The 25,097-nt window shown below is 53.0% G+C and overlaps 1 protein-coding gene across 1 annotated transcript in view; it reads left to right on the top strand.

Annotated features, from left to right (window-relative positions):
• snd1 (staphylococcal nuclease and tudor domain containing 1) overlaps positions 1–25,097 on the top strand; it is an 88,874-nt gene that overhangs the window by 52,375 nt on the left and 11,402 nt on the right. The window contains 2 exon segments of the mRNA NM_001032733.1: positions 6,390–6,578; positions 19,407–19,548. Coding sequence (NP_001027905.1) covers positions 6,390–6,578; positions 19,407–19,548 — 331 coding nt within the window.

Below are 25,097 nucleotides of genomic sequence, written 5' to 3'. Positions count from 1 at the left end.
CCGATTTCCTCGCTCTTTTTCTGCCCCCCCCCCTTCCAACGGCAGGACAGAGGAGGATTGAAACAAAGTCAGAGTACAGAGATTTCCTCTTTGAAGCTTTGGGATGGAGGCTCACTTTAAATATTAACAGAGGGCAGAATCAACGCTGCGCTTCCACAAACGTCGTGATTTTACTGAGTCACACGCGCCACAGGAGGCGTGATTGAAGGCCTAATATTAAAATGTCCTAATCCAAATGACATTTAAACCCTCTATAATCTAAACTATTCAGTGCTTCAGCTAGGTGCAGTTAGCACATGACGCATCATGCATCTCTATGGAATCTGCACGGTAACAACGGTGTCTTGCTGGTGTCATTATTTCTGGTCCAGGCTGAAATATTAAATGGACTCTTTATCGTCTTGGTTGAATAAGAGTTAATGGCGTCGATCCCAGGAGGTCCAGGTTTCTGGGGTTGCATGTGCAATGGGGCTGCTTCCATTACTGGTGCGTTTACCTGTTCTGCCCGCTGTCTGCGTCGCTTTTCCCACACTCGGACCCCACCCCGGCTCTCTCACCAGCCCCGATTCTGGCCGCCGCCTCTTGTTTTGACAAGCGCACCGAAATTGACAAAAAGCCACGGCGGGAAAAAAATGCCTCTGTCGGCTCTTTCCCTCTTTTCTCCCCCTCCTCCTGGCTCCCTCGCTCTGTCAGCGCGGGTCTGAGAGGACAGAAATGGCTTTTTGAGTGACAGCGCCCGGCTCTGCCATTTGCCACGTCAGCTGGCCACAGACGATAGGAAAGAGGCGGAGACAAACGATGATAGCCCGGCGATGATTCTCCCTCACCCTTTCTAACGCTCAGCCCTCATCTCCCCCGTGAGGCCTCCTCCCGGGGGTGAAGAACTGGCTTTTGCTGGCTCCTACGTCCGGTTATGTTCCAGCCCCGATGCTTGTGTTCAGTTATTACATGTTAATAGAAGCACGTGTTGATCCATTAGCACATTTCAATGATGCACCTGCAGTTTTCCATCGTCCTCTGAGTTATTTGCGTCAGTGGATTAACAGGAAGGCAGAAGTATCGCAGCTCCTCGCCGCGTTCCAACACCCGGGGGCCTCGGGAAGCCCGGCGTCTGAGCCGAGAACGCGGCGTTCCTTTGGGACGCGAGCGCCGGTTCTGGGGTTTTCCACACAAGGCTGCGTTCGCTTCCAGCGACCGGCGCGGGGCTTTGTCACATTTTAAACCCCCCCCCAACAACGCGGAGTCCTATTCAATTTGTGTTTTCCCAACTGCATCTCGCACTAACCAGTTAGGGGGAATTACACATTAGCAATATTGCAAATGTAGCTCAATATTCATCGATCAGCGTGCCATGTCACCGTCTCTTAAAAATGAGATGGATTGTAGTTATTGCTGTTATTGATTTTAATAACCAGGCTGTTAAGCTCCAGTGCTGCGCTTTCCTGTTGCTCTGCTACCTTTGGGGCCTCACGAGGGCTGAAGTATTATTTTCATTTGAGAAACAAAGGATCTATAAAGTAATTTACCCGCAGGTTTTAGCATGATTAGCTCTGTTGGTTTCTTTTTTTTCTTCAGAAATTCTCTTTAAATTGGATTTACTGATATCCGCCTTCCTAATCCAATCCTTCAAACCTCCTTATCCGCGGACACGTGCGCGAGCGGCGACGTTAATGGGGAATCGGCGAATTATAGAGGCGGTGATTTCAAATCGCGGATCCGAGCGAGGTTCAGCGCGTTGCGCGGAGGAGCGAGCTCCTTCAAAACACCATCGATCGCCGGGGCGAGTAGCGAAAGGAGGTCCGATATTAAATCTTGTCAGTCATTACATCGCCACAGGTCTCGCGTGACTCCACCACGCCGACCTTTCCGCCGTGTTGGGACTTGCGAGGCCCCGGTCGCCGCGCGCGTTTTTAGCTTTAGGGGCGAAATGCCAAAAGTGAAGATCACGGAGGTCAGTGAGCATGGCGAAGGCCCTCGGCGCCTGGACCGCTCGTCGACGGGTAACCTCTGACTAATCAATGCCAAAAAAAGAACCGAGAGGAGCGTTTGCGAACGCACCTCTTGAACGCTGCTGGCCGCCCAGACAACCGCGTCATTACAATTACTTCATCATCAAAAGACCCCCAGATATCGCCGAGCTCATCGCTTCAGGCCGCCGTCCGGGCCGCCGCGGAGCACCGGGCGGCCCTCACAGGCAGAGCCCACGCTTGTTTGTCCGGCTGTTAATGGCTCCGGACTGTGGAAAATCTGGTTGACTTTTTCCCAGCCTTCCGTTGTCAGACGGCAACCTGCCACTGACGTTGATGCATGAGACCCCCTGAGTCCCATTGATCACCCTGAGAGAGTGTGTGTGTGCACTCGCACACGGGAACATACACAAACATCCGTGTTCTGCATGCGGAGCGGCGCTCCCGTGTTATCCGAGCCAGTTTTCAGACGGAATTGCGAAACCTTGTTGGGCGACGGCGAGGCGCGGGAGGGCGTAGGACGCCATCTCCCGCTCCACCCGTCCTTTCGTTGGCTTTTATGTTCCTATTAACTGCATATTTAAAAGCCGCTTCCCTCCCAGTGTGGGGGAAACACCTCCCGGGCTTTGCTCGATCAACATCTGACAAATCGCTGCCTGTCCTGACCCCGCAGTCCGGCGCTTAATGAACCAACCTAGTTTAGACTCCATTGTTGCCAGGGATTTCGCCCTTGGCCCCGTGTCGCCTGCTCGCTCCCCAACACGGGGATGGTCAATAATCCCCTCACTATAATTCCAAAAACATCCCGTTTTAGAGTCGCTGTGACTGATAAGGATTGTTTCCTCCGAGCGTGATGAACAGATGTCCAACAGCCAGCAGGAATAATAAGGATATCAGCTAAAAACGGCCATATTTTCCCGCTTTTTCACACTATTGGCGTCGCACAAGTAAACATTTTCAAGCGCTATTTTCCGACATATCATTCTCAACACCTCCTGCAGTTGCTCTTGCCGTCCAAAGCGTTTTTTTTTTTTAAATTACAGGCCCCATTACACGCCATTTACATCCTTTCCTGATCTATTCCATTAAGGGATCAATAAAGAGTTTGTTTAATTCACTCATTTATTTTTCCTGTCTCTCTCCGCTCTTTTTTTTTAAGGTGATCTATATTTATAGATCCCTCCCAGAACTGACTCGTGTTTTCCACTTTCAGTTTGCACAATATGAAACGCCAACACGTTTAGGATCACATTTGGATCTGAGCAGACCTGCTCGATCAATCAAGACTCTTACAGGATCATGCTACGGTGGATGTAGCGAGTGGCTACGGCGTGTTAGCTGATGATGTTGCAGTGGGAGAAGTTTAAGGGGACTCCGCGCATGTGGCCTGTGTTTCCTCAGCCATCCTGTGCAAACATGTTCCGAGGCTGGAACGGCGTTCCATCTGCAGCTTGTCCTGTTTCTTATCTCCCTTTTCTGTCCGCTAACATAACCCAATATCCACATTATGATGCAGCCCGTTTGCAGTGTTCGGCCCGCACAGCTGCGCTAGCTCTCCCAGGGCGTCCCTCCTCCCTGGTGACATCACTTCCTGTCCAATGTGCAGACTTTGTGAGGGATCGCCGTGGAGACGGACACGTTCCTTTTCAAACGCTCCGTCCCTGCTAATTCTCTAATTTATCAGCTGACAGTAGTCCATTTATTTACACTGTATTGCTCCCTGCTCATCTGTCGTGCCAGATAGTTTGATTCATTTTTCACTTTGGCCTTGATTAATTGTGGCCGCCCATTGGAGCACCTACGTGAGGTATCGATTCACGGACCAAATCGGATCAAAGTCGCGGAGATACATCTCTGCTACCGAGCGCAAACACGGCGTTTAAAACAACTCTGCGTGTCCACTTAGAAAAATGTTCCACATAAGCCCTCGCAAGCAGCAATACTGAGAGATGATGGACTTCTTTCGGATGAGGCTTTTCATAACCTCCAAATGGAGTTTTCACGCAAGACTGGACTCCAAGCAGCGAGGCCGATCTGTCAGTACTCTGCTCCTTTTTTCTAAAACTTAAATTCTCGCCGCGCAGCCGTAATGACTCTGAATTAAGGCTCCATTGATTTCTTTTCTTCATAAGCGAGGAGCTGTTATTCCCTATATGAATTAGCTGGCAGGGATTATCTGATTGCTCACCTTTCTGCTCACATTTCTGGGCTTGTGATCATCCATCCAGCGCTTTGATCTCCCTCTCGGAGCACAACAAAGGAGCGGCGCGCACGCACGCCAGGACAGCGCCGCGTCGCTCCTTCAATCTTCTCTGAGGCTCAGCTGATAAATTGCTAATTGTGGCGGTCGGCGCTACAGGAGAGCGGCTGGAGTCTCCCGTTGCTCCGCCACAGATTTTGTCTCATCGCCCGACGAGACGGCAGAGATGAACACCTCGGCTACAGCTGCCACCCCAAAGTGCACCAACGCCTCCATCATTCAAATTCAGCGTTCCTTTGTCCCACCTTTTTGAGTTGAGTTGAACAAAGGCCAACCTTCTCGTCCACTGTCCACCAGCCGATCTCCACCAATCACGGCGATCCCAGGAATGGGAATAAGTTAGTCCAGGGGCCAGCGGTGATTGAAAGTGCTGACAGGTTCTCTTCCATTATGTATGTTGGCCTCGGCTACTCGCTCCAGTAGAAACAGAGCCTCTTTCCCACCTAAATCACCAGCACACTTTGTTGTTCAGAGTTCATTTTATTTCCAACACACCTGCCACTGACTCCCCCCCCACTCTCAGCTAAGTGAATTAAATCCGCCGCAGGTCTAAAACGCACCCCCGGGCTCGGTTTCATTCCGACTTCCTCTTCCGTACCTTTGAGCGCACGTTCTTGCGCACGCCTGCGTGGATTTTTACCCGCTTTTCTGACTCCCGTCCGCCCTCCGACACAATCCCAGCATTTATGAGATTACCAGAGCCCATTTGTGCTCCGGCGGGAGCCATCTTGGCCCGGAGGAGGCCTCCGCTGGGAACCATCTGGCCTCCACTCAAAGCTGTTTTTCACTGCCCCCCCCCCCCTCGCCACCAAGCTTTTTACTGTACTTTTAAGTGAGGGAAAACCCGGGATTTTACGGACGCCGCGCACGTGTTTGTCGAGCGACGCGAGTTCAGAGGAGGTGTCAGCCTCGACATAAATTACCTTCAGAATAGCGGATAAAAATAGTGACACCTAAACAATCTATTACCGGCACATTTTCAGATTTCCGAGCGTATTGTAATTTCATTCTCCCGCGCTTGGCTGATTTAAAGCGTTTCTTTACTGATCTTATTTAACTAATGGAAAAATGGAGCCTGCGCTATCTCCATGAATAAATTTGTCTATTTTAATATCGCTTTTCACTCTTTGTAATAGTCCTTTTCATCTTCCTGCTGCCCGCCGCACAACCAGCTTCCTATTTATTTAATGACTGTTTCCACATCTCGGTCATCCAGAGATTACGGCGCCAATGTTTCCAGTCGGCGCGTGATCATCACCTCTAAGAACCTTTGATTATATTTCTGTCGGCTAACTAATCAGTTGAACTCGAGCTGAACCCACGTGTGCTAACCTGTTTTTGCCCTCTCCTTCTCCTGCTGTTTGCCATGTTTCTATTAAACATTAGCCTAATTATTAATCGGTCCAAATCCGTTGTTGTTCCACCTCCTCGCGGCTATTTGTTAGCATTAAACCTGCGCACGCATCGCGGCAGCCCTCCAGTCACGCTCGTTCTCCTTCCACAAGGTCAGCAGCATGTGGCGTTCTCCCCTAAACGAACGGAGGAGCCCGCGGTCGCGTCTTCAGCTACGCCCAGAACGTCCAGCGCACGTCGCGCCTGTATGAGCTTCACGCCTGCGAGCAGAACAGACGATCGATGGAACCACAAAAGCTTCTTTACTTTAGTTAAGAACAAGACGGAGCAGTTTACAGACATAATTCCCCTCAGATTTCCCATGTGGCCTTGGGGCTAAGCAGCCACCGGTCTTAATAGCTCGACTCCTCTCTATCTCCTCGGCTCACCTTCCCTCTCGCTTCTCGCTGACGGAGGCGTTTGAGAGCCGATCGATCCCCCCTTCCCCCGCTCATTCATCACTTATGAAACAAAATGTAATGAATAGATAATTAACCTGAATAGGCAGAATTTGGTTATGGTCCATCATGGGAGATGTTGTGCTCCCCCCCCCCCCTCTGTCAGCAGGGTCGGGTCTTTAATTGTCCTCGTTTGTTAGGGGAATTATGACTCGCGTGTCGTGGAACCGGGTGATTTACTCCCCATTAAAAGCCTGAATTGGTCGTCCCTTTTTTGGGGCGGCTGCCTTCCACAGATGCAAATATCGATCGGCAAATATGCGCCGCCGAGTCCAAACGGAGCGAACGCCGACCTCTTTGTTCTTCTTCCAGGTGGAAGTGGAGGTGGAGAGCATGGACAAAGCCGGGAACTTCATCGGCTGGCTGCACATCGACGGGGTCAATCTGTCGGTGGCGCTGGTGGAGAACGCGCTGTCCAAAGTGCACTTCACGGCCGAGCGCAGCTCCTACTACAAGACGCTGGTGTCGGCAGAGGAGGGGTGCCGGCAGAGGAAAGAGAAGGTACGTCTCATTCCCGTCCGCCGTACATCTTTGACCACGCTGGGACGCGTAAAACCGTCCCAGCCGAGTTTATTTCCCCACATTTATCTCGCAGTCACAGGCTTTGGATATCAGCGGGACAATATATAGTTTATTTTAGACAACAGGAGCGCCGGGAACATCCTTTATCTGCGCTGGGCGATGATATCGAACCATCAAAGAAGCATTAAATAAGCTTGTCCCTCACTGATACAGTCCTTCTCTGTATCTGGGCATCTTTTAGTGCAACATAAAACTGATGAATGCCTCTGATAAGACAGAAGAAGCCGTTTGCACGTGTTGGCAGCGCCACTGAACTTTGGCCTCCTTTTAATCAGGAACGGTAAAAGCAGGGGCCGCGCCGACACTTCCAACCTGACACACGTTCAATCACCAGAAGGTGCATCATTAACACACGCGGTGTAATTAAACCTGGGCTGCACACTGGCGCCTTTTCACCCCCACCCAGGTGCGCAAGTACAATCCATTTGCCATTCCGGAGGCCTCCTTCCTGAATGAACGTCAGCAGATGGATGAAGGTGTGATTCCGACGCGCCACTGGTCGCCCCAGATGCATTAAGCGTCCTCCTGGATGTCACCCTGTCCTTTCTCGCTTCCTCGAAGGTCTCGCTCTTCCTCCCTGTGTTTCTGAGGCCCTTCAGAAGACACAAATGCCTCTTCTGTCGGCGTAAGCGTAGCGAGCGGGCTGTCATGTTAGCACGGCTTCCCTCTCAGTCCACACGTAGTCTCTGTCTCCGTCTTTCTCCCACTGTAAGAGAGAGGGGTTTAATGATTGAAGAGTACTACCCGCTCAGCCTTTTTGTCTGGGTCTTTCCGAGCTGTCCCGGCAACGGCGCGAGCGCGCCGAGCCTGTCATGTTGAATACGCAGGCAGCTCCCCGACACCTCTGACGCCGGCTCCGCTGGCTTTTGTGGAACGTCCGCACGGCCGACTCCCCCCCCCCACCCCCCCCTCCAACGAGCTAACCTGAGCTGGACAGGAGAGCCGACAGAATGGGGGCCACACAAACGGTGATCGGGGTGGATGCGGGCTTGACGGGGCACCGGGCAGCGAGTTTTGTGAATGCATAGTTTGCAAATCGAAGTGGGATTTGTTGGCGTAATTAACCCGTCGAGGATCGGCCGAGGAAACAGGAGGGCTCGGCATTTTTCTGTTTTTACTCCTCTAGCGTTTGAAGTTGGGGCTGATCTTTGTGTCGACGCCAGGGCTAGGTAGGGCAGATCTCCTTCCTCACCTCCCCCTTCCCCCCTTTATATTGTCCCGTGGCGGTGGATATGGGAGACATCAGTGGGTACTGCTGTGTCAGGCATCCCTCCAGGCCGACATTGTTGTAATGAAGTGGAAGTCAGAAGGTGCACACACACACACACACACACACACGTACGCTCATTAGACAAAACGTCCCCCTGGTGGTCCAGACCCCAGGACGAGGGGGATTGAGGCTTTGTGCAGCTGCATCCTGAACCAAAACTGCTTAGTTCGAGGGACTTCCGAGTTTTTCCCACAATGAGACCAGGGGGACGGAGCGATTGTGTTCAAAAAGGCTTATCAAGCGGGGTCGATGGGCCTTCTATGGAGCTCAGCACGTTTGGATTTTGTCTATCAGCAATTTATCGGATCCCAATAAAGCAACGGGACTCATTACCGTTCCGGTCGAGGACGTAAATCTTTCACGTTTAGTTCCTCCGTTGACATTTCAAGAGTTTCAGAGAGGCGCCAACCCGGGATTTTCCTGCACGGATCCGAGACCAACAGGAGAAAGCAGTGTTGCTAATGATGAGACCTTCATGGGAAACATGACAAGTGCTCATTCTCCCCTCACTCCTATTTATTTGCAGCTTAGGTTCTGTTTCCTCTAAATCTCTCTGCCTCGTAACCTATTGTCACGCTTTAAGTGCCAACAATTGCTTTAGCTGAAGGAGAGATGCCAGCGTTTGTGTGAACTGTTTGCTAATTGTTGCTAAGCAGCGCTAATACATAATTATCCCTGGAGTTTTCAGGCGTGTTTGGAAACTTCAGTAATTTCAGGTATATTGTCTCAAGTCAACTATTAATCTGCACGTTCCCGTTTCCAAATCATTATTCCCGAGTACAATTACTAGAAATAATCAGACGACAGCGGACGGGAAATGAAAGGAGAAGCGAATCATGCTACTAATTGAAATCGCCTAATTATGAAAAGACATATCAACAAATGTGGCTCGATAATAACCAGAGTGTGCTTTCTCTGGAAAGATCTCTTTTTTTTTCTCCGTAATTACCCAACCTTGAAAGGGATTAATACACTCGGATGGATCCGGGAGTGGGTGAGAGAGGAAGACGGGGAGGAGAGCGGAGAAAGCAAGAGGATGTGACAGCCCCTGTTTAAAATATTTCATGTCATGGATTCTCTTTTCATCACTTTCTGACAGTTTCCCTCAATCCTGCTTAAGCCTTTTTTTCCCTTTAACCTCTTCCCTTTTCCCCCGCCTGCCCCCGCTCTGTTGTACTGCTGCGGCTAATCTTCAAATCCCTCCTTTTATCTGGATAAACATTTTTTTTGATGAGGACAGCTCATTATTTGCACCTCTTTTGAGGGATTGACCTGCTCCCCTTTTCCTTACCTGTCCATCAACAACTTTGTTTTTTTTTTTTTTGTCAAACAAACAGCATTTTTAATCCTTAGAAAGTAGATTTTGACTGTTTTTTTGGTGGTTAATCACAGTCAAACACTCATGAGGTGTAGTGATGCTCAGAAAGGTCAAAGATGACCCAAGAGGTCGGCCTCACTGTCACATAATGGTCTGTAAAGCTTGGCCTGGTTGTTTGTTAAGGCCAGAACTTGAGGCCAAACTTCTCCAGTCCAAAAGAAGAATGGCGCCTCTCCTGTCGTGCACCTTTCTCAGCAGTCAGTGCATCACACACCTGGCTAAACAGGAACATGCTGCGGACGAATCAGGATAATTGGGCTTTTAGCAAAGCTAATAGACTCCAAGCACAGACAAGAGGAGGTTTACCTCTTACTGGTTTCCACCTCACTGGTTCCAATTCATTTTCTGTCAGGCTCACATAATGGCGCCTCTGTACTGCTCTGCAGAGGACCGTTAACGCATCACCTGCGGCCATTTTTAGTCAGGAAATATCCAGATTTATGCAGCAGATGAGCTTTTGCTGCTGAGGGGACGCCATGCTGACTCCTGTCTTGTGTAAATAGTCTTTGCAGAATTACATATATGCAGCCTTGTTTGCTTTTCATGGATGACGGTCTCTTTTCTATTAATGCTACGCTCGGTGCTTCCTTAAGCCCCGAAGCTGTTGCAGCGCTTTTAGGGTTGTTTTTTTTTGTCTCCCGCCAATATGAAAGGCATTTTCAGTGGAAATAACCTGCTGTTGCTGTTTACTAAAGCAGCTTAATCTAAGATGTGTTGTTTATTATGCACAGTTTAGCTAATTCCTTTAGCTGAGCACCGACGTCCGCTACCAAGAGCTTCCCAAAATAAGAACTCTGGGAGGGATGTTGAGTTCATTTAAGATGAAAGTCTTCCTGTGTGGAAGTGGATGTCCCAGCTGTGTTTGAGAGAGGTTATTCTTAAGCAAAGTGCTGAGGTTTTAGGAGTCATCTGCCTCTTTGGAGACTTCTTTGCCACTATGTTTCCCTTTTTACTCTGCTGTAGCATCACGGGAAAGTCCATTTTCTTCCCTCCCCCCTCCTCGTCACTCTGGGTCACTGTAGAATCTCAGACTGTCTGGCGGTACCACCAGTACATCCTTTAAAGAGGGTCCAGTGAGTTCTACATTACACCCAGCTGTTCTTCCCACCCCCCCACCCCCCCATCGAATCGTGGTTTCTTCGAGGTTAACTCTCTCTCTCCCCGGTAGGGTTGGATTAATAAAGAGGTATTAGGAGAGCTCCTTCTTTTTTTTTAATGTGCTTTAATATTTCCTTGGCCCCCCTGTTATATTCTTCAGGTCATAAAGATGCATAGCTCCTTTTCATTTCCTGCCAGCTTCCTGTTCACGCCAGTGCGACGCGGCGAACTCATTGTCATTTAATAAACCCGGACTTTGAAGAGTTTGAGTAAATGCATATTGCATGCGCGCCGCAGACCGTGCATAACGCCATTTTTAAAACTGCTCATTCAAGGTAACTAATGGCAACCGACGGTTCTGCAGACATGCTACATGATTACACGTGAACGCTGCAGTTTCTGACATGCACAGGCATTAAAAGGAGAGGGGGGGGGGGGGTGAGGTGATTAAATATAACACAATTGGCAAAGAAACACAGATGAGATTAGATTTTAGAAAATGCTGCATTTGTGGCGAGGAAACGTGTTGAAGTGGATTATCCACTGAGGGGTGAATGGGGAGAATTCCCAGGACCCGCTGGCCCAGTACCACCAGCACGTGTCGGAACACCTCGTCTGCAGCGATCACCAATCAACTGATCTTCAAGGCCTTGGCTTCCTCTTCTCTATTTTTCTTGGCCGGCGTTGTCGGCGTGGAGCTGCGAACAGGGTAATGCGGTTTGATGACTCACGGTGCGGCGCGGCGCCCCCCCAGCCCACTGTGCTCACATCATCTCTCCTGTCTGTTTCCCGGCGGCAGCTGTTTGTTTGCCGGATTCCGAGCCCGTTTGAGGTCTCCCCGACAGTACCGGTTGCCAGATGATGAGCTGATTCAGAAGCGGGACACGATAATGGGTCAAAAAAAACAACAACACGCTAACGAGCAGTCTGTTGCAACCCAACGAAGGCGCTTCGAGATCTGTGGCTTCCCCGTCAGTGTTTAATAAGGTTGATTCTGCCGGGTGTTGTGGGGGGGGGGGCACGATGGCCCGCAGGGCGGCGCTGAGTGGGGGCCTTTTTCAGCACGCGTGCACCGGCCCGCTCATGCCTGCTTCATCTGCGTGTGCACAAAATGACCCACCTATCACACAAAGGCAGAGAGCTCGGGGGGCTTTTTGGTGGGTCTAAAGGATTACATAATGTGATTCTCAGTCTGCTGTGTACACATCTGCACGGGGGGGGGGGGGGGCACGCACCACAGCCTCTCGCTCCGTCTGTCTTACTGTAAAGGACTTTGAGCTGGGAGCTGGACCCCCCCCCCCCCAAAAAAAGCCAGAGAGACGTAAAGAGATGAGCGGGCCCACCGATGTGTGCGTTGTTTACACCCCCATCTGCCACTTCTGCCTCTGACCCCCCCCCCCCCCCCCCTCATGTCCGAGCTGCACATTCAGCAGGCTGTCAGCTCCACTCGCAGTCCCGTGCACGCACGCAGAGGCCGCGTTTCCGCCCTCACCCTGACGACTGAAAGGGTGGGGCGGCGGCTGGAGGCGGCGAGGAAGGCCCGGTCCGCTCGTCTCACCTTCTGCGTGGTGAATTATGCATGGGCGGGGGCTGCAGGGGGACACGGCGCCTTAGAAATGTCACCTGAAAAATGCATCCAGCCACAAGGACATCAGGGTAGTCTTTAGGAACACACACACACACACACACACGGATAAAATATTCTACTTGATGAAGCGTAAAAACAGGAAGTAGGCCTGTTTTAGTGCAGTGTGTGTGTGTGTGTGTGTGTGTGTTTGTCTGTGTGTGTGTGTTTGTCTGTGTGTTTGTCTGTGTTTGTGTGTTTGTCTGTGTGTGTGTGTGTGTGTTCATTTAGCTGTTTTGTATTTCTCATTGAACCTATCAGCTTCTGCGTCCTCGGCCTCCCGGATCCTCACAGAGAAACCTGTGGGACAGGTTTGCAGCCCCCTCCATACAAGCTCCACCCCCCCACTAGAGGGATGGTGGGGGGCGATGGGATGTGACACAGTGCGTTGCATTATGGCTGATTAACACGTCCTGAGCGACGCCACCCGCTGTAGAAAACGTCCAGATCTGCCTCGCTGCCTCTCACTGTCCCCTTTTCTCTTGCATTGCAGCCCCCCCCCCCACCTCACCCAGCCCCCCCCACCCCCCCCACCCTCTGCTCTCCCTTATCTCTGCTGATGAAAGTGAGTGTGAAGGACACGAACTGACGGGACTCGAGCACATTATTTGTTCTCCTTTTTTCTCCCCCCCTCCTCCTCTCGTCCCTCTCGGGACATTGTAAGAAGACACTTTTCCACTTGGTTTGTCATGGACTGGTCTTGGCTGACTGCTTCTTACCTCCAGTAGATTGTGTGCCTGGAATACAGACGGGGGGGGGGCTCTGAATTTTTCATGCGCGAGCGATTGACCTCAGATTGCAGCGCTCTGATTAGTCCGTGGCTGCAGCGCTAAATAAACTTTGCCTCGACTGGTGCGTTTAGACACGCGTGTGTGAGCGTACCCCCCCCCCCCCCCCAACGCTTTCCTCCAGGTCGTAGCGGTGAGTTGGCGTCGACTCTCTGCACGTGACCTTCCCGTAACCTTGCAGCAGTCTGCAGACGCCATTGATGTGAACATCCATTACGGGGCTGCGCCGCTGACATTTATTTATTTTGGGCGTCATCAGAGGGGGGCTGCGAAAGCATTCATCAGGTGTCCTCTCTGATCGTCCTTGTTTAGGGGAGGGGAGGAAGGGGAAATGCCCCCCCCCCCCCCGCGTGTGTATTAAAGCCGTTTACACACTCTGACATTTTTTAGGCACCTGCTGGAAGCTACATTTAGCTCTCATTTAATATGGGTCAGCAGCGAGTCCCCCCCCCTCCTCAGGTCGTCCTGTCCCCACCACCGCTGCCACTCTTATTTGTTTCTTCAGGGGTGGGTTCTTTTTTCGGCCGTTGCCCTTTTTAATGAGAACTTTCTCCAGTTTGGAGGCATTTCTGCCTGTCAGCGCCGCTAAGGTACGAGCCCCCGGTTGCCTGGGAACACTGACCTTTATGAATATGCGTCTCCTCTAATGTGATCATGCTGCTGTTACTCAGCCACCCAGACACGTCTGGCCGTGCACGGCCGTGCACGACTCACCCCTTTACCTGCTCACACACCCCGACGTCCTGGCTGAGCAGCCGCTCTTAAGTTCTCCTGCGTTCCTCTTTCACACACTGCTGCTGCTTTTGTTACCCCCCCCCCCCCAGTTTCCCGTCGCGTTGACATCTCACTTCGCTAGGAAATCCCTTCGCCGGGTTTGGGCGCTCCGCCGAGCGTCCGTGGAGGCGTTTCAAGGTCGCCGCGTCCTTCAGAGTAAAGTGGCCCCGTTTGTGCAGAATGCATTTAACGTTAAACCCCCCCCCCCCCCCCCCCCAAAAGGAGGGACAACTTGATGGAAAAGGGAGGGTGGAGGAATTCGGGAAGCCACGGAAACTGACTTTTGATTAACTTTTTTTTTTCTTTTTCCAAAGAAATCCGCCTCAGTTATCCAGGCCACTCCACTCTCAGTGCCTCCTGTTTGGCTTCTTGCAGGAAAGCCTCTCTTAAACGTAGAGAATGAGACCACTCTGGTGGCTGTGTGCGTTTCTGTGCCCCCCCCCTTCCCCCCCGCCTCAGGGAAAAAACTGTTACATAAACGGGCTCTCGTCATCGCTGCACTTCCGATTCCTGCTGTGGTACCAGTCTGAGTTCCTTTCTCTCCCTTTTCAGTTAGTTTTTCCTCTGCATTCTTTTCTTGCCCCCCCCCCCGTGTCAGTAGAACCATGGCGTCATTCCCAGTCTAGCGGCGCTCCCCCCAGTCAAAGGGCATCCAAAGGCCGGCCACAGAGCCGGCGGGCCTGGGACATAAAGCCACATCCGTCGGATACATACGTGTTTTCCCACATGTGGGAACGCCTGAGGGGGCTTTGATTGATAGGATCACCATCCCACCCCCCCACCCCCCCTCCCCGCCGCCGCTCCTCATGTTTCCCGACACCTTATTTTTTGTTTTTTCATAAGAAGGAGGAAGGGGGGGGCAGAAGGAGCGATCCGCGAGAAAAATGATCAGAGAACGGGAGGCAGAGGGAGGGGAAAGGCGAGATAACGCCACCCAGGGAAACTGTCGTCATGGCAACAGCCGTGGCAACCCAGGACAGAACACGTTGTTAATTAAAAAGTTGATTAATTGCCTTTGGATTGCGTACTTGTGCGTCGCGGCGCCGAAGTATTCCTGTTTCTTAATCGTGGTTTCATACCTTCCGCTTGGCTCCTCGTTATCTCCCCTCTCTCGTTATTTGACGGTCGCCTGTAATTTCCAGTGATCAGACAAAGCGCTCCGTCTGAGACGATAATCTGAGACGCGTCCAAAGACGTAACGAGTCTCACGGCAGATGAAAGGAGAAGCGGGGGGGGGGCTGAAATTGCCCGACCATGGTTGTTCATTTGGGCCCGCCCTCTTGTCCCGCCTGCTCCTCGCTGGCGTATTTACAGAAAGAAGCCACCAGTTTTCAGCCATTTGGCATCAAGGTCATTAGAGGAAGAGGAGTTGGACAAAAGGTGGAAGCGAGAGAGTCAAGAACATGTGATCAGCGCGCCACATGTCCGCCAGCCGCCGTCATGTATGAGATCCCACCTCCCAGTTGCTCCTCTGAAGATCGAGCGTCTGCCCTCACACATGCAGCTGCTCTCCTTTAATTGCCTCTTATTCCCCAGCGCCACTTTTGTTTTTGCTCCGATGACGTCTCGCTCGACTCGATCGGCCTTTAATGGCAGCTCCACGCTCCAAACGCTCGCCGCCGCCGCTCCGGTCGGGGGGGGGGGAACGACCCACTCGACATAAGGCTCCATATGTTGGAGCTGGTGCCTCTGGGGACCACGTGTGTGTGTGTGTGTGTGTGTGTGTGTGTGTGTGTGTGTGTGTGTGTGTGTGTGTGTGATGAGTGTCTGGGCCCCCGCTCGTGCAGCACCAGCAGCCGAGAGCGGCTCGCAAAGGCGGCGGCACAGGTGTGGACGTGAGCACGCTCGCACGTGTCTCCTCCATCGCTTATGCGCTCCCATTTGCAGTTGCCATGGTAACACCATGCCCTCTAACAGATCACAACACTTATCAGCGATGTCTGTCTCATCCAAGTTAGTCCTCGTTAAATTTGACTGGGTTGTTTTTGTTGTTTTTGTTTTTTTTAAGAGTTCACGTGCTGGAAGCATGCTAACAGCACGTGCTAACAGACGTGCTAACAGCTCCGCTGTACAGCCGACACAGTCGAGGAAGAGGTTTTAGTTCCCAGAAAGACATCCTCGGGTCACTTCGAAGGCCTCGGCTGTTAAGTGTGACCGTGTGTGTAAGCATACAGCAGGGGGGGGGGGCGGCCATATTAGCTGCGTAAGCCAGCATTGAGTCGCCCCGCTGCCTTCCTGCCACCTCTGCGGCAGAACATCTGTTTGCTGTGATATGAAGCCGGAGTATCTTCCTCTTTCTTCTTCTCCCTCGCTTCAGCCCTGAATTCCCCCAGCTGCTCTGCCTGCACCCCCCCCCTCACCTAAAAAGCCTGTCCCACACCACCTGTGCAGTTTTAATGCATAATTTATCTGCTAAGTAACCACATCTGAGGGACTCATCGCCCCCCCCCCCGCTTCCCACTGGTCGGGGCGGCGATAGCGGACACCTCCAGTATCGGCTAATGTTACGTAAGAAGATTAGACATGGTTTCCAGTGGGGGGGGGGGGTTATCTCAGAAGTCCATTAGTCCTTAGATTTAGCTTTTTGTCTGCTGTTGTTTTTGCTTCTATCACACAGATAAAATCTGTCAGGACAAATGAGCGTCACCCCGAACGGTGCTGCGCCGCTTCTTCTTCTTTTTTCTCCGTGCGCGGCCGACGTGTTTTGCTCCTGCGTCCACACGTGTGGCCTTGCGGGCTCATAAGCAGTCGTCCCGCATTAGCCCGCCGTGGCAGGGATAATGTCGCTCCGACATTGCAGGGCCCATTCCTCCCAAGGCCGCCGCGGCGGCCCCGCGCGCACACGCGGGTTTTACGACGCGGAGCTGCTGCGTATTAAGTGTGACCGCGAGGACAGGGAGGGGGGGGGCAGCCTGTAAATCAGCCCCGGCGACGGCCACAGATGCCCCTCTTACTGATCCCACCGGGGCGAGGAGTTTGATCAGGGTTAATGTACCCTCAACAACCCCTCTTAACCTTGTAGGCGGGGCCTGTTCGGGTCGGGCGCCGGCGACTGGTTAACGTCGCTTGGCTGCGACACCTGTCACTCAACTCGCAGCGTGACTCCGATCAATATAGAGAAGCTTTTTTCCTTTTTTTACCCATTCACAACTTGATTTGGCGGGTGTCCATTAAACTGAAGAGCCCCCCAGTGTTGTGTGAGAGACGGTCGGGGGGGGGGCAGGTAGGAGAGTCCGGGGTCGTCCACCTTCCCACACGTGCTCCGTGTTCACAGCTCCAGGTCTAATGAGCTGCTCTGCCTGTCTTTGATCATGTTACACATGGTTGGAATTTTAAAGGCTTTGAGGAGATGATGACTAAAATATCAGTTCCATTCAATGGGGACAGAAGGGGGCTAAATAGATGAGGGGGGGTCTCCTCTGGTTATGGCAGGTTATGAGCAGCCCTGGACTAGTTCATGAGAGCCCCCGTGGGTGTATTTAATGCAGCTCCACTAATGCCCCCCCACATTCGTCATTTCATAGAAGGCTGAAAGCAAAATTCTTGAATGGAAATCTGATTCAGGGAATTCAATTAAGCAGACACACACACACACACACACACACACACACACACACACACTCGGAGGCAGGGCTGGAATTGACACGCTGCCACCTTTCATCAGCGTTCAGACCCCCCCCCCCCCCCCTCCCCCCTTCGCTCTGGCGACCGCCACGGCGTTCCCCCGTCCATCTGTCCTTGCCTTCCTTCACCTGACCGTGGCTCTGGAGGACACCTGACTGGTTCCCAGTGAGGAGACTCTCACCTGCTGACTGGTTCCCAGTGAGGTGACCCTAACGTAGGTCGGGCGTCGCACACGCGGCCTCCAGCTGTGGAGTTTCATCAGGAGAAAAGAGGATTATGGGTAATACAGGTGGAAATGGAAACAAAGCTCATCCGAGTCATTCCGAGAATCGCTGTATTGTTTAATCAGGCATCACTCTAAACCGCTGGACTCGGGGGGTCATCAAGGTCAGCCGAGCCCGCCATCTGGCCGTGCCCGGCCGCGGCGTTTTGGGCGGTGGCGTCCCGGCCGGCGTCTGTCCGTTCCTCCTCCCCGTCCCGGTGTTTGTCAGTTCCGGTGGCCAAATCTCCCGGCCGCCGCGTTCCCGCGCTCGAGCGGAACAAAGAGGACGGTCGGCTGCTCACGGAAGGTCAGCGGCCCCGGGGGCGCCGCGAGCACGCCGCCACGCCGTCCTCTGAACAAAGCGGACTCTGAAGGTGTGGAAGATGTGACGCTTCACAGGTGTCCTCTCACCTGCCTGCGCCGCTCTGGCATCGGCAATCAACCCGAAGCCGGAGGTGAAGAGGGCGCCCGCGCTCGGCGTCCAGTCACGGCGGCGGGGGTTTTCCCGCCAGGCTAATGAACGCTGACACTCTAATCTTTGTAATCCCTAATTGGTGTGGCAGGTTTAATTAAAAGCAGAGCCACCGCAGCTCATTTGCCAAGGAAGCAGGTTTATTTCCAGCCTTTTTCCCGTTTGTGAGTGCGCATATAGCGCTTGATGCTAATAATGCAGGTGTCTCCGTATCCCCCCCCCCCCCACCACCTCCAAAATAAATACATAAAGTAAAATCCTGGTTGATCTTGGGGTTTTTGAAGCGTGGCTGCATTTTCAGTCCTCATTAACCTCGCCTGCCCTCAATCTCTCGGATTTCTCCCTGCTTCCCTCCCTCGCTCCACCGTTTCCTCCTCAGCTTTATTTTTTTCGTCCCAGCATTTATGCGATGGGGAAAAATTGCAGCTAATCGTGTAGCGTGACCCTTTTATTAGCCGCTAGGCGAAGCAGCAGCGGCCTGTTCAATCACTTGTTTCGGCCGTTATAGTTGAGAGCCTTTACTTAGTTTTGACTGTGACCTTTTGGCCGTGTTCCACCCACCGGACGCCGTCGCCTCGTCGAGGCTTTTTTTTTTTTTTTTAACAAAGCCGTGGTTATTAATCACCAAGTCTCATCCAAAGTCAACACTCAAACCAGCTAATCTAATTAGCTTCATGAGAGCATGCAGCTAAATAATTAGCCTAATTGACTCAAATCTCTCTTACGTGTGAAGGGTTCCATCGTGATCTTCCCCTCCAATCGCAGCGTCCACTCTCACTTTCACCCCCCCCCCCCCCCCCCTCCCGTCCTGTTGGGCGACGTGATTTAGACGATTGCTGCACTTGAACCTGCGCGTACGTTTCATTCAGCCCTGACTGCGTCCTGCTATTTTCTCTGCATTCCCAAACGCGCGCTCACAAACACACCTCCTGACAGGCGGGCGCGTTGATATGTGGCCCGAGGCGAGGAGCACTTCCTCCTAATGAGCCTCCTGCCCCGTTTATCCCCGCGGGCCAGAAAGAGCGCTAACCTTGATGCCGCGCGGAGGATGCAACCTACTGACACGCACGTCTTTACACCACTTTTACTTGTACATGTGTGTTTTTTTCCTGCAGGTTTGTATTAATGATGTCGTGAAGTCGTCATTAGTTTGTCAGCTGACCAAGATCAAATCCTTCCTCTCAACTGGGGCTTGAGCCCAAACAAAAGCGCTAACGGTTTCAGGGACTGGAATGATGTCAATCCAGACTGCTAATGGATCTTTTTTTGACTAAATCCAGTTTGTCAGAGTGTCTCCTCCCAGAAACTTGAATCATCTGCTTCTTCTCATTAAAACAGTCATTCCGGCCGTTCTTGGAGTCGCTGCGGTCATCGTTGCTCTGCTAGCGTTAGCAAGAGTCGTACGCCAGCTCTGATCGTTACGTGGCGCTAAAGCGGCATCACTGTGTGTTTCGCAGGTCTGGGCCAATTATGAGGAGAAACCAGCCGAAGAGTTTGTGCACGTGTCCGAGGAGAAGGAGCGCGTGGCCAAGTACAGAGCGGTGTACGTCACGGAAATCACCGACACCCTGCACTTCTACACCCAGGACGTGGAGACAGGTAACGTGGAGCCGTGTTTACCGTCATGTAAAACAAGCGCACCCGTGTGGGGCGGATGTCAACAGGTGCGTTTCCCCGGTTGTTGTGCTTTTATTCCCTTTAACGCCAGACTGACTTTATGAGTGTCAATTATCTCCAGCGCTCTGACATTCACCTGATCCCTGGGCACCCCCCCCACCCCCACCCCCCCCGTGCAGGAGACCAAACAAAGGACGCCCCATTTGTTATCATCCCCGAATGAAGGGAATAAATCACGCCGTCCCCACACGTCAACGCTGATGGGGGAGGAAATGAGGGGAAAGTTCGGAGAAGCTAACATTCCCTGGAATCCTCGCACGGCTGCTTCCTACAGCGGGGGGGGAAAGGGGGGCGGAAAGGGGGGGGAAAGGGGGGGGGGTCGTATGTTAGAGCGCCGCGCCCACAGTCTGAGAGAGTTACCAAGCTGACCTCACCTACAAACCTGAGCACCGGCTGGTCCTGGAAGCCTCGATGCAAATGTCCGTCCTTTCATCGCCGGCCAGTTGTCCCGTGGTCCCGGCTCCTCCTCCTCCCCCCCCCCCCCCCCCCATATGTCGCCTCGACTTGCAGAGCCTGTGAAATTGACTTTGGCCGCCTCTTAATTTGCCTCACTACTGTAATTAATTCATTTGCTGCCAGTCTGGCGCCCCCCCACTAATAAGCCCATCACTCGTGCGGCCCTGGTGGGCGCCGTCCCTCCATCATCTCGCTGTAGTTTCACACCCAGAGCTCCGGCGTCTCCTCGGGCACCCAGATGCTCCATTGTTTCCCGCTGAGGGAGGAGCCGGGAGATCCATCACCTGAGTTCAGATGATCCAGCTGCTCTTATTTAGTCTCTCCTCTTTAATCGAGACTTAAAGCGCGTTCACAGCAGGGCCGAAAAACCTGAGCCGTCTTGGCCCCCCGCCGGTCCCGCCGGTCGCCCCCCCCGCCGCCCTTTAACATCCTTCTCTCTCCCTCTGACGCCTCCTCAGAGCTGCATTAAGTCATAGAAGCCCCTTGAAGAGCACATCAAAGTGTTAGGGCCTGTAAAATCATACAAGCGGAGTGCATTACAATATCACCACGTGTACCCCCCCCCCCCCCTCCCACACACACACACACACACACACTCATCCCATTCCTGGGTCTCTATTCTCACATCAGCTTTGAAAGCGGAGGCTGGATCTCCTGATTGTGGCTGTTATCATCTGCACCATCGGAACAGGCTCGATGGGATCTGCGCTCCGGATCGGGCGTCCCCTCTAACGCCCCGGCCCTCGGCGCTCCGGATCGGGCGTCCCCTCTAACGCCCCGGCCCTCGGCGCTCCGGAGAAAACTCCGCTTTGAGGCGCGATTCCGCCCGCTCAGAAACCTGTCGTCTCGGAGCGTTCAGACCGAAGATGAGCGCAACCGACGCTAAATGCTAACTAATGCTAACTCCACCAGCGTTGGACTCTGTGGTTCTCGGAGTCGGGGGGGGGGGGATCCTCCTGTTCAGCGCTGGCGAGAGCGCCGCTGGAAGCATCCAAACAACACATGTTGTCTTTATGGGACCCCCAGGACCCCCCGGCTCATCCTCCAGTATGTTTACGGCCTCTGCAGGCTGCACCGTATAGCGCGGCGAATATTACGCTGAGGATACATTTTAGATATATCGCGGCGCTCTAATCCCCACGCAATTATCTTCAAAATGATGCTCGTAATTTGCGGAGGATAATATCTCTCATTCTCGGGGGGGCCTGAGTGCTTTGTTGTTTTTTTTTTTCTTCTGCTCCTGTTTAAATTATTCACTTCTAATTACGCTGTCGGTTTCTTTAACGTATAGATATCTCCACGCAAGCGTGATAGGCAAACGCTTCTCTGCGGGGGGGTGTTTGGAGGGGGGGTTGGAGGCGGAATCCTTGGCCTCGCTAACTCCGCCCTCCACGCCCTCGCGGAGGCGCGCTGCCTCGTTATGATCTCGATTGATCAGCGTTTAATCAATCCGCCCATGACGGGCCCGTTTAGCTCACGTTAGCTTGCAGCATCCGGGGCTGTTGCACGAGAGCGGCGCCGCTCCGTCCCCGCTGCTCCCAGCATGCACTGCTGGGAGCCGGTTTATCTTCCACCCTGCTTCCTGCTGAACTTCCGTCACTGGGATTCATTTCTGGGGTCGCCGCCTCTCCGTTGCACGTCCTCATCAGATTCTATTAACTCTGTGGTTCCAGCTTATTTTAATATCCGATTGTTTCATTTCTTCCTTTTCGGATGAAATATGTCTCGGCGGGGCTCCGGGCGTCGCGCCAGAGACGGCGAGGGGGGGGGGAGATAATTAACGGTTGCACCAGCGCGTGGTGACATTACATCATCTCAGCCGTTTGAGAAAGTCATTTGTTCACCGTGTCACTTGAAAACAAAGTTAAAAACGATCAAATTGTGGATTCCAGCGGCAGAAGAGGAACGTTAAAGCGACGACGGTGTTAACGAGCGCTGAATCGTTTAACGACCCCGTCATATTAGAGCGCTTTTAATTCCTCTCCAGCTCTGCCCGGGAACGAAACCAGTGAATTAGTTTGAATTTTTGAGCTAGCCTCTGTTGAATTAGCTGCATTAGCAAGAATTAGCGCCCGGCTCTCCTTCAGCCGCCGTGTTTTATTCAGACGGGCGTCGTGAGCGAGCTCGCCATGACGCCCGTCGACCACACGCGTTCAGCTTCCTCCAGGCGGTCTCCACGTCCGCGGCCCTCCGTCACTGCAGCCGATGTAATATTCAGAGGTCAAAGCCCCCCCTTCCCACCCCCCCCCAGGCCTCCCGAGGCATTCATTATTAAATCGGGTACACAAGTTAGCTCCTGAAAGGTCAACCAGCGTGCGGGGTTAGCGGCGAGCAGCCTTCGCTTCTTTTCAGGTGGAAAATGCTCATCTTCATCCCCATTTGTTCCCTTTTTTTTGTCTCCCGCTAATGTCAAACTTCCCGCTCCGTTGCCTGAAGCTTAATGGCGGAGCGTCGTCGTCGCCGGCCGCGTTCCCCAAACGTTGCACGCGGTCGGATCGCGAATATATTTGGACTCGGCGCAATCAAAGCGGGGGCATTAGATGGAGTCAATGAGCCTCGACAGGTGGTGAAGAAGGGGCTGATGGGAGGCAGAGCCGCAGATGCCGCCTCTGTTTGGAGCCTCCTGATGGCGTTCCCAATTACAGAAACGGTAATTTGCTGGAAAAGGCTCCAGACTGCTGGGAAGGGCCGAATGAGACGGGGTAATTGGCATTGTGGGGGTATTACAAGAGAGATAATCCATAGATCCCTGTGGTGGGGGGGGGGGGTTAAACAGGAAGTGGCCTCCCCAGTACCTGGCAGAGGCTGACATGGGAGGGGACCCCCCCCCCCCCCAGTGCACATATCTGGATACTTTGTTGACCAGCTCGTGCACGCAGGCCTCCCAGTGGAATCATCTCCACTGGTGGCCCCCCCGATCCATACCTGTGACCCCCCCCCCCCCCCCAATCCAGGGTATTCTCCCTCTGTCTCAGCCGTGTTGTGATTATTTACCCCTCTATGATTTGAACGACCCCTGTAAACAGCTTAATAGAATCCACTTCAGCCTGGGGTTGTGTAGCAAAAGGGCGTTTTGGTCGGCGCTCGCACACCTTTCGCCGCCCTAGAAGCCCCCCCCCCCCCCCCCCCCGTCTGACGTGCGAGGGTGTTATCGTCAACTTTCCGGCTCTGCGCTGGGCGTTCGCAGCGTAATTACATGTGATTTACCAACAGCTGCAGCCATAATGGTGGATAAACAAATTACGCAATGAGGAAGAGCACAAAAAAAGGGGGGGGGGGGGGGGGGTAATGAGAGGAGCCGCAGCAGCCAGCACTTTTTAGATCGACGCTTTGGCTCCTTCCGCAGCACAAAATGAGCACTCGGGGCCTCGCGCGGCTAACCTCATGCGGCTAACCTCATGCGGCTAACCTCATGCGGCTAACAGGGTTGAGGCTCCCTCATGGGGGGGCGTCCCAGCTCCACTTCCCTCTATAATGTCCACGTTTATTCCCAACCCACCTGAGAGAACCTGCGCTCGATCAACCCCTCCTAGGGCCCCCACATCCATGATATGCTCGTCCACAGCGATTCAACCATGCGGGTTCAACCTTTTATGGCGAACATCCGTTCAGGAGCCACGTGGAGACGGAAGCACGTGGATGAAGTCCGGCTCCGTCCAGGAAGCCCGAGTAACAACCCCCCTCTTCGCGCGCCAAAGTGAGCTGTTTGTCTCCACGGGGGCTGTGGAGCGGTTCAGGACTTCAAGGTTTTCATCCTCTTAAAAGGAGAAAAAGATCCCTGGATTTATGTCCGTCACCATCGGACCGGCGTCTCCTCGTTATGGCGCCGGCGGCCTGGGCCAGGAAGTAATTGGAGTGAATCTATGGGTCACAGCAGGCTGTAAGTCATCTTGTTAAAATCGGCGATCCATAACGCTGCACTGTCAACGGCCTTTGACCTCATGGCCCCAACTAAAGCCCGCGGGGCCCGGCTGGCTTCTCCTCATCAGTTAGGCCGGGAAAAGTTGGAACACACAGAGTCCAGTATTAGCTCCACACTGCAGTTTCAGCTAGCTATGCTATATCCGGGTGGCCTCTCCCCACGGATCCGAGGCGGAAATGAAAGCAAAAACTTCCCGGCAGTGGTCATGTGACCAGGACCGTTTAATGTACCTGCAGTTACGGAGGCGCCTCTTCACTTTGGCTCGATCCTTCTCTGGCGTTTGCATGAATAACGGATGCTAATTAGATTCAGCTAAGAGCCTCTGCCCATTAAGTCTTCATACGTTGGACGACGGTCGAGCACTTCTGGAGCTCATGTGTCATTTATTCAGGTCTTCCAAGCCCGACGTGGCCGGGGAGGAGGGATACGTATATGTGTCAGCGCGGGAATGTGCGCCGGTCCTCCGAGAAGGAGGGAGAGCAGCTAGCATTCTTAATTAGACTAATAACTCGCGGGGGTGGCTGGCTGTGACGGCTGCAGCCCCCGGCCGTTCCACAAAGTCGGCACTAGAGTGACGCAACCGCATCCCCCCCTCTGAGCGCGCACGTGCCCGCGCACGTTGGTTTCAAGGAGCAATTCCTCTGACATGTTTTCTAAAAACTGCTTTTTCTGCAGAATGCTGAGGATGAATTTGTCTGTGTGTGTATTTCTACCTCTATTCCCTCCACTGCATTCATCAGCAGTAGCGGCGCAGCGGTGGGTGGCCAGTGAGGTGTTTGGACCCCCCCACCCCCATTCTGCCCTGGCCCCCATCTCCGCCATCCAACTCGCTCTTTTCCTTCCAGCCTGAATCCCTCCGCTGCTGTTTTTCTTGAAGTTTGACATGATGCTAATGAAGGTTTCCAGGCTGCTGGCGGCTGTCTCAGCACAGATAACCCTCGGAAAACAGCATCATTATTTATATTTACTTGTTCTGCGTCCTGCATAAATACCAGCTGGTGGCGGGGGGAGCCCAACACAGCAGGCAAGGCGCAAATACAGGTGTGCGTTTTGGCGGGGGGTGTTTGCGCTTGATAATAGGCTAATGCGCACG

Source organism: Takifugu rubripes, chromosome 18 (assembly GCF_901000725.2).
Source record: "Takifugu rubripes chromosome 18, fTakRub1.2, whole genome shotgun sequence".
NCBI classification, from domain to species: Eukaryota; Metazoa; Chordata; class Actinopteri; order Tetraodontiformes; family Tetraodontidae; genus Takifugu; species Takifugu rubripes.
This window is presented reverse-complemented; position numbering and strand designations above follow the sequence as displayed.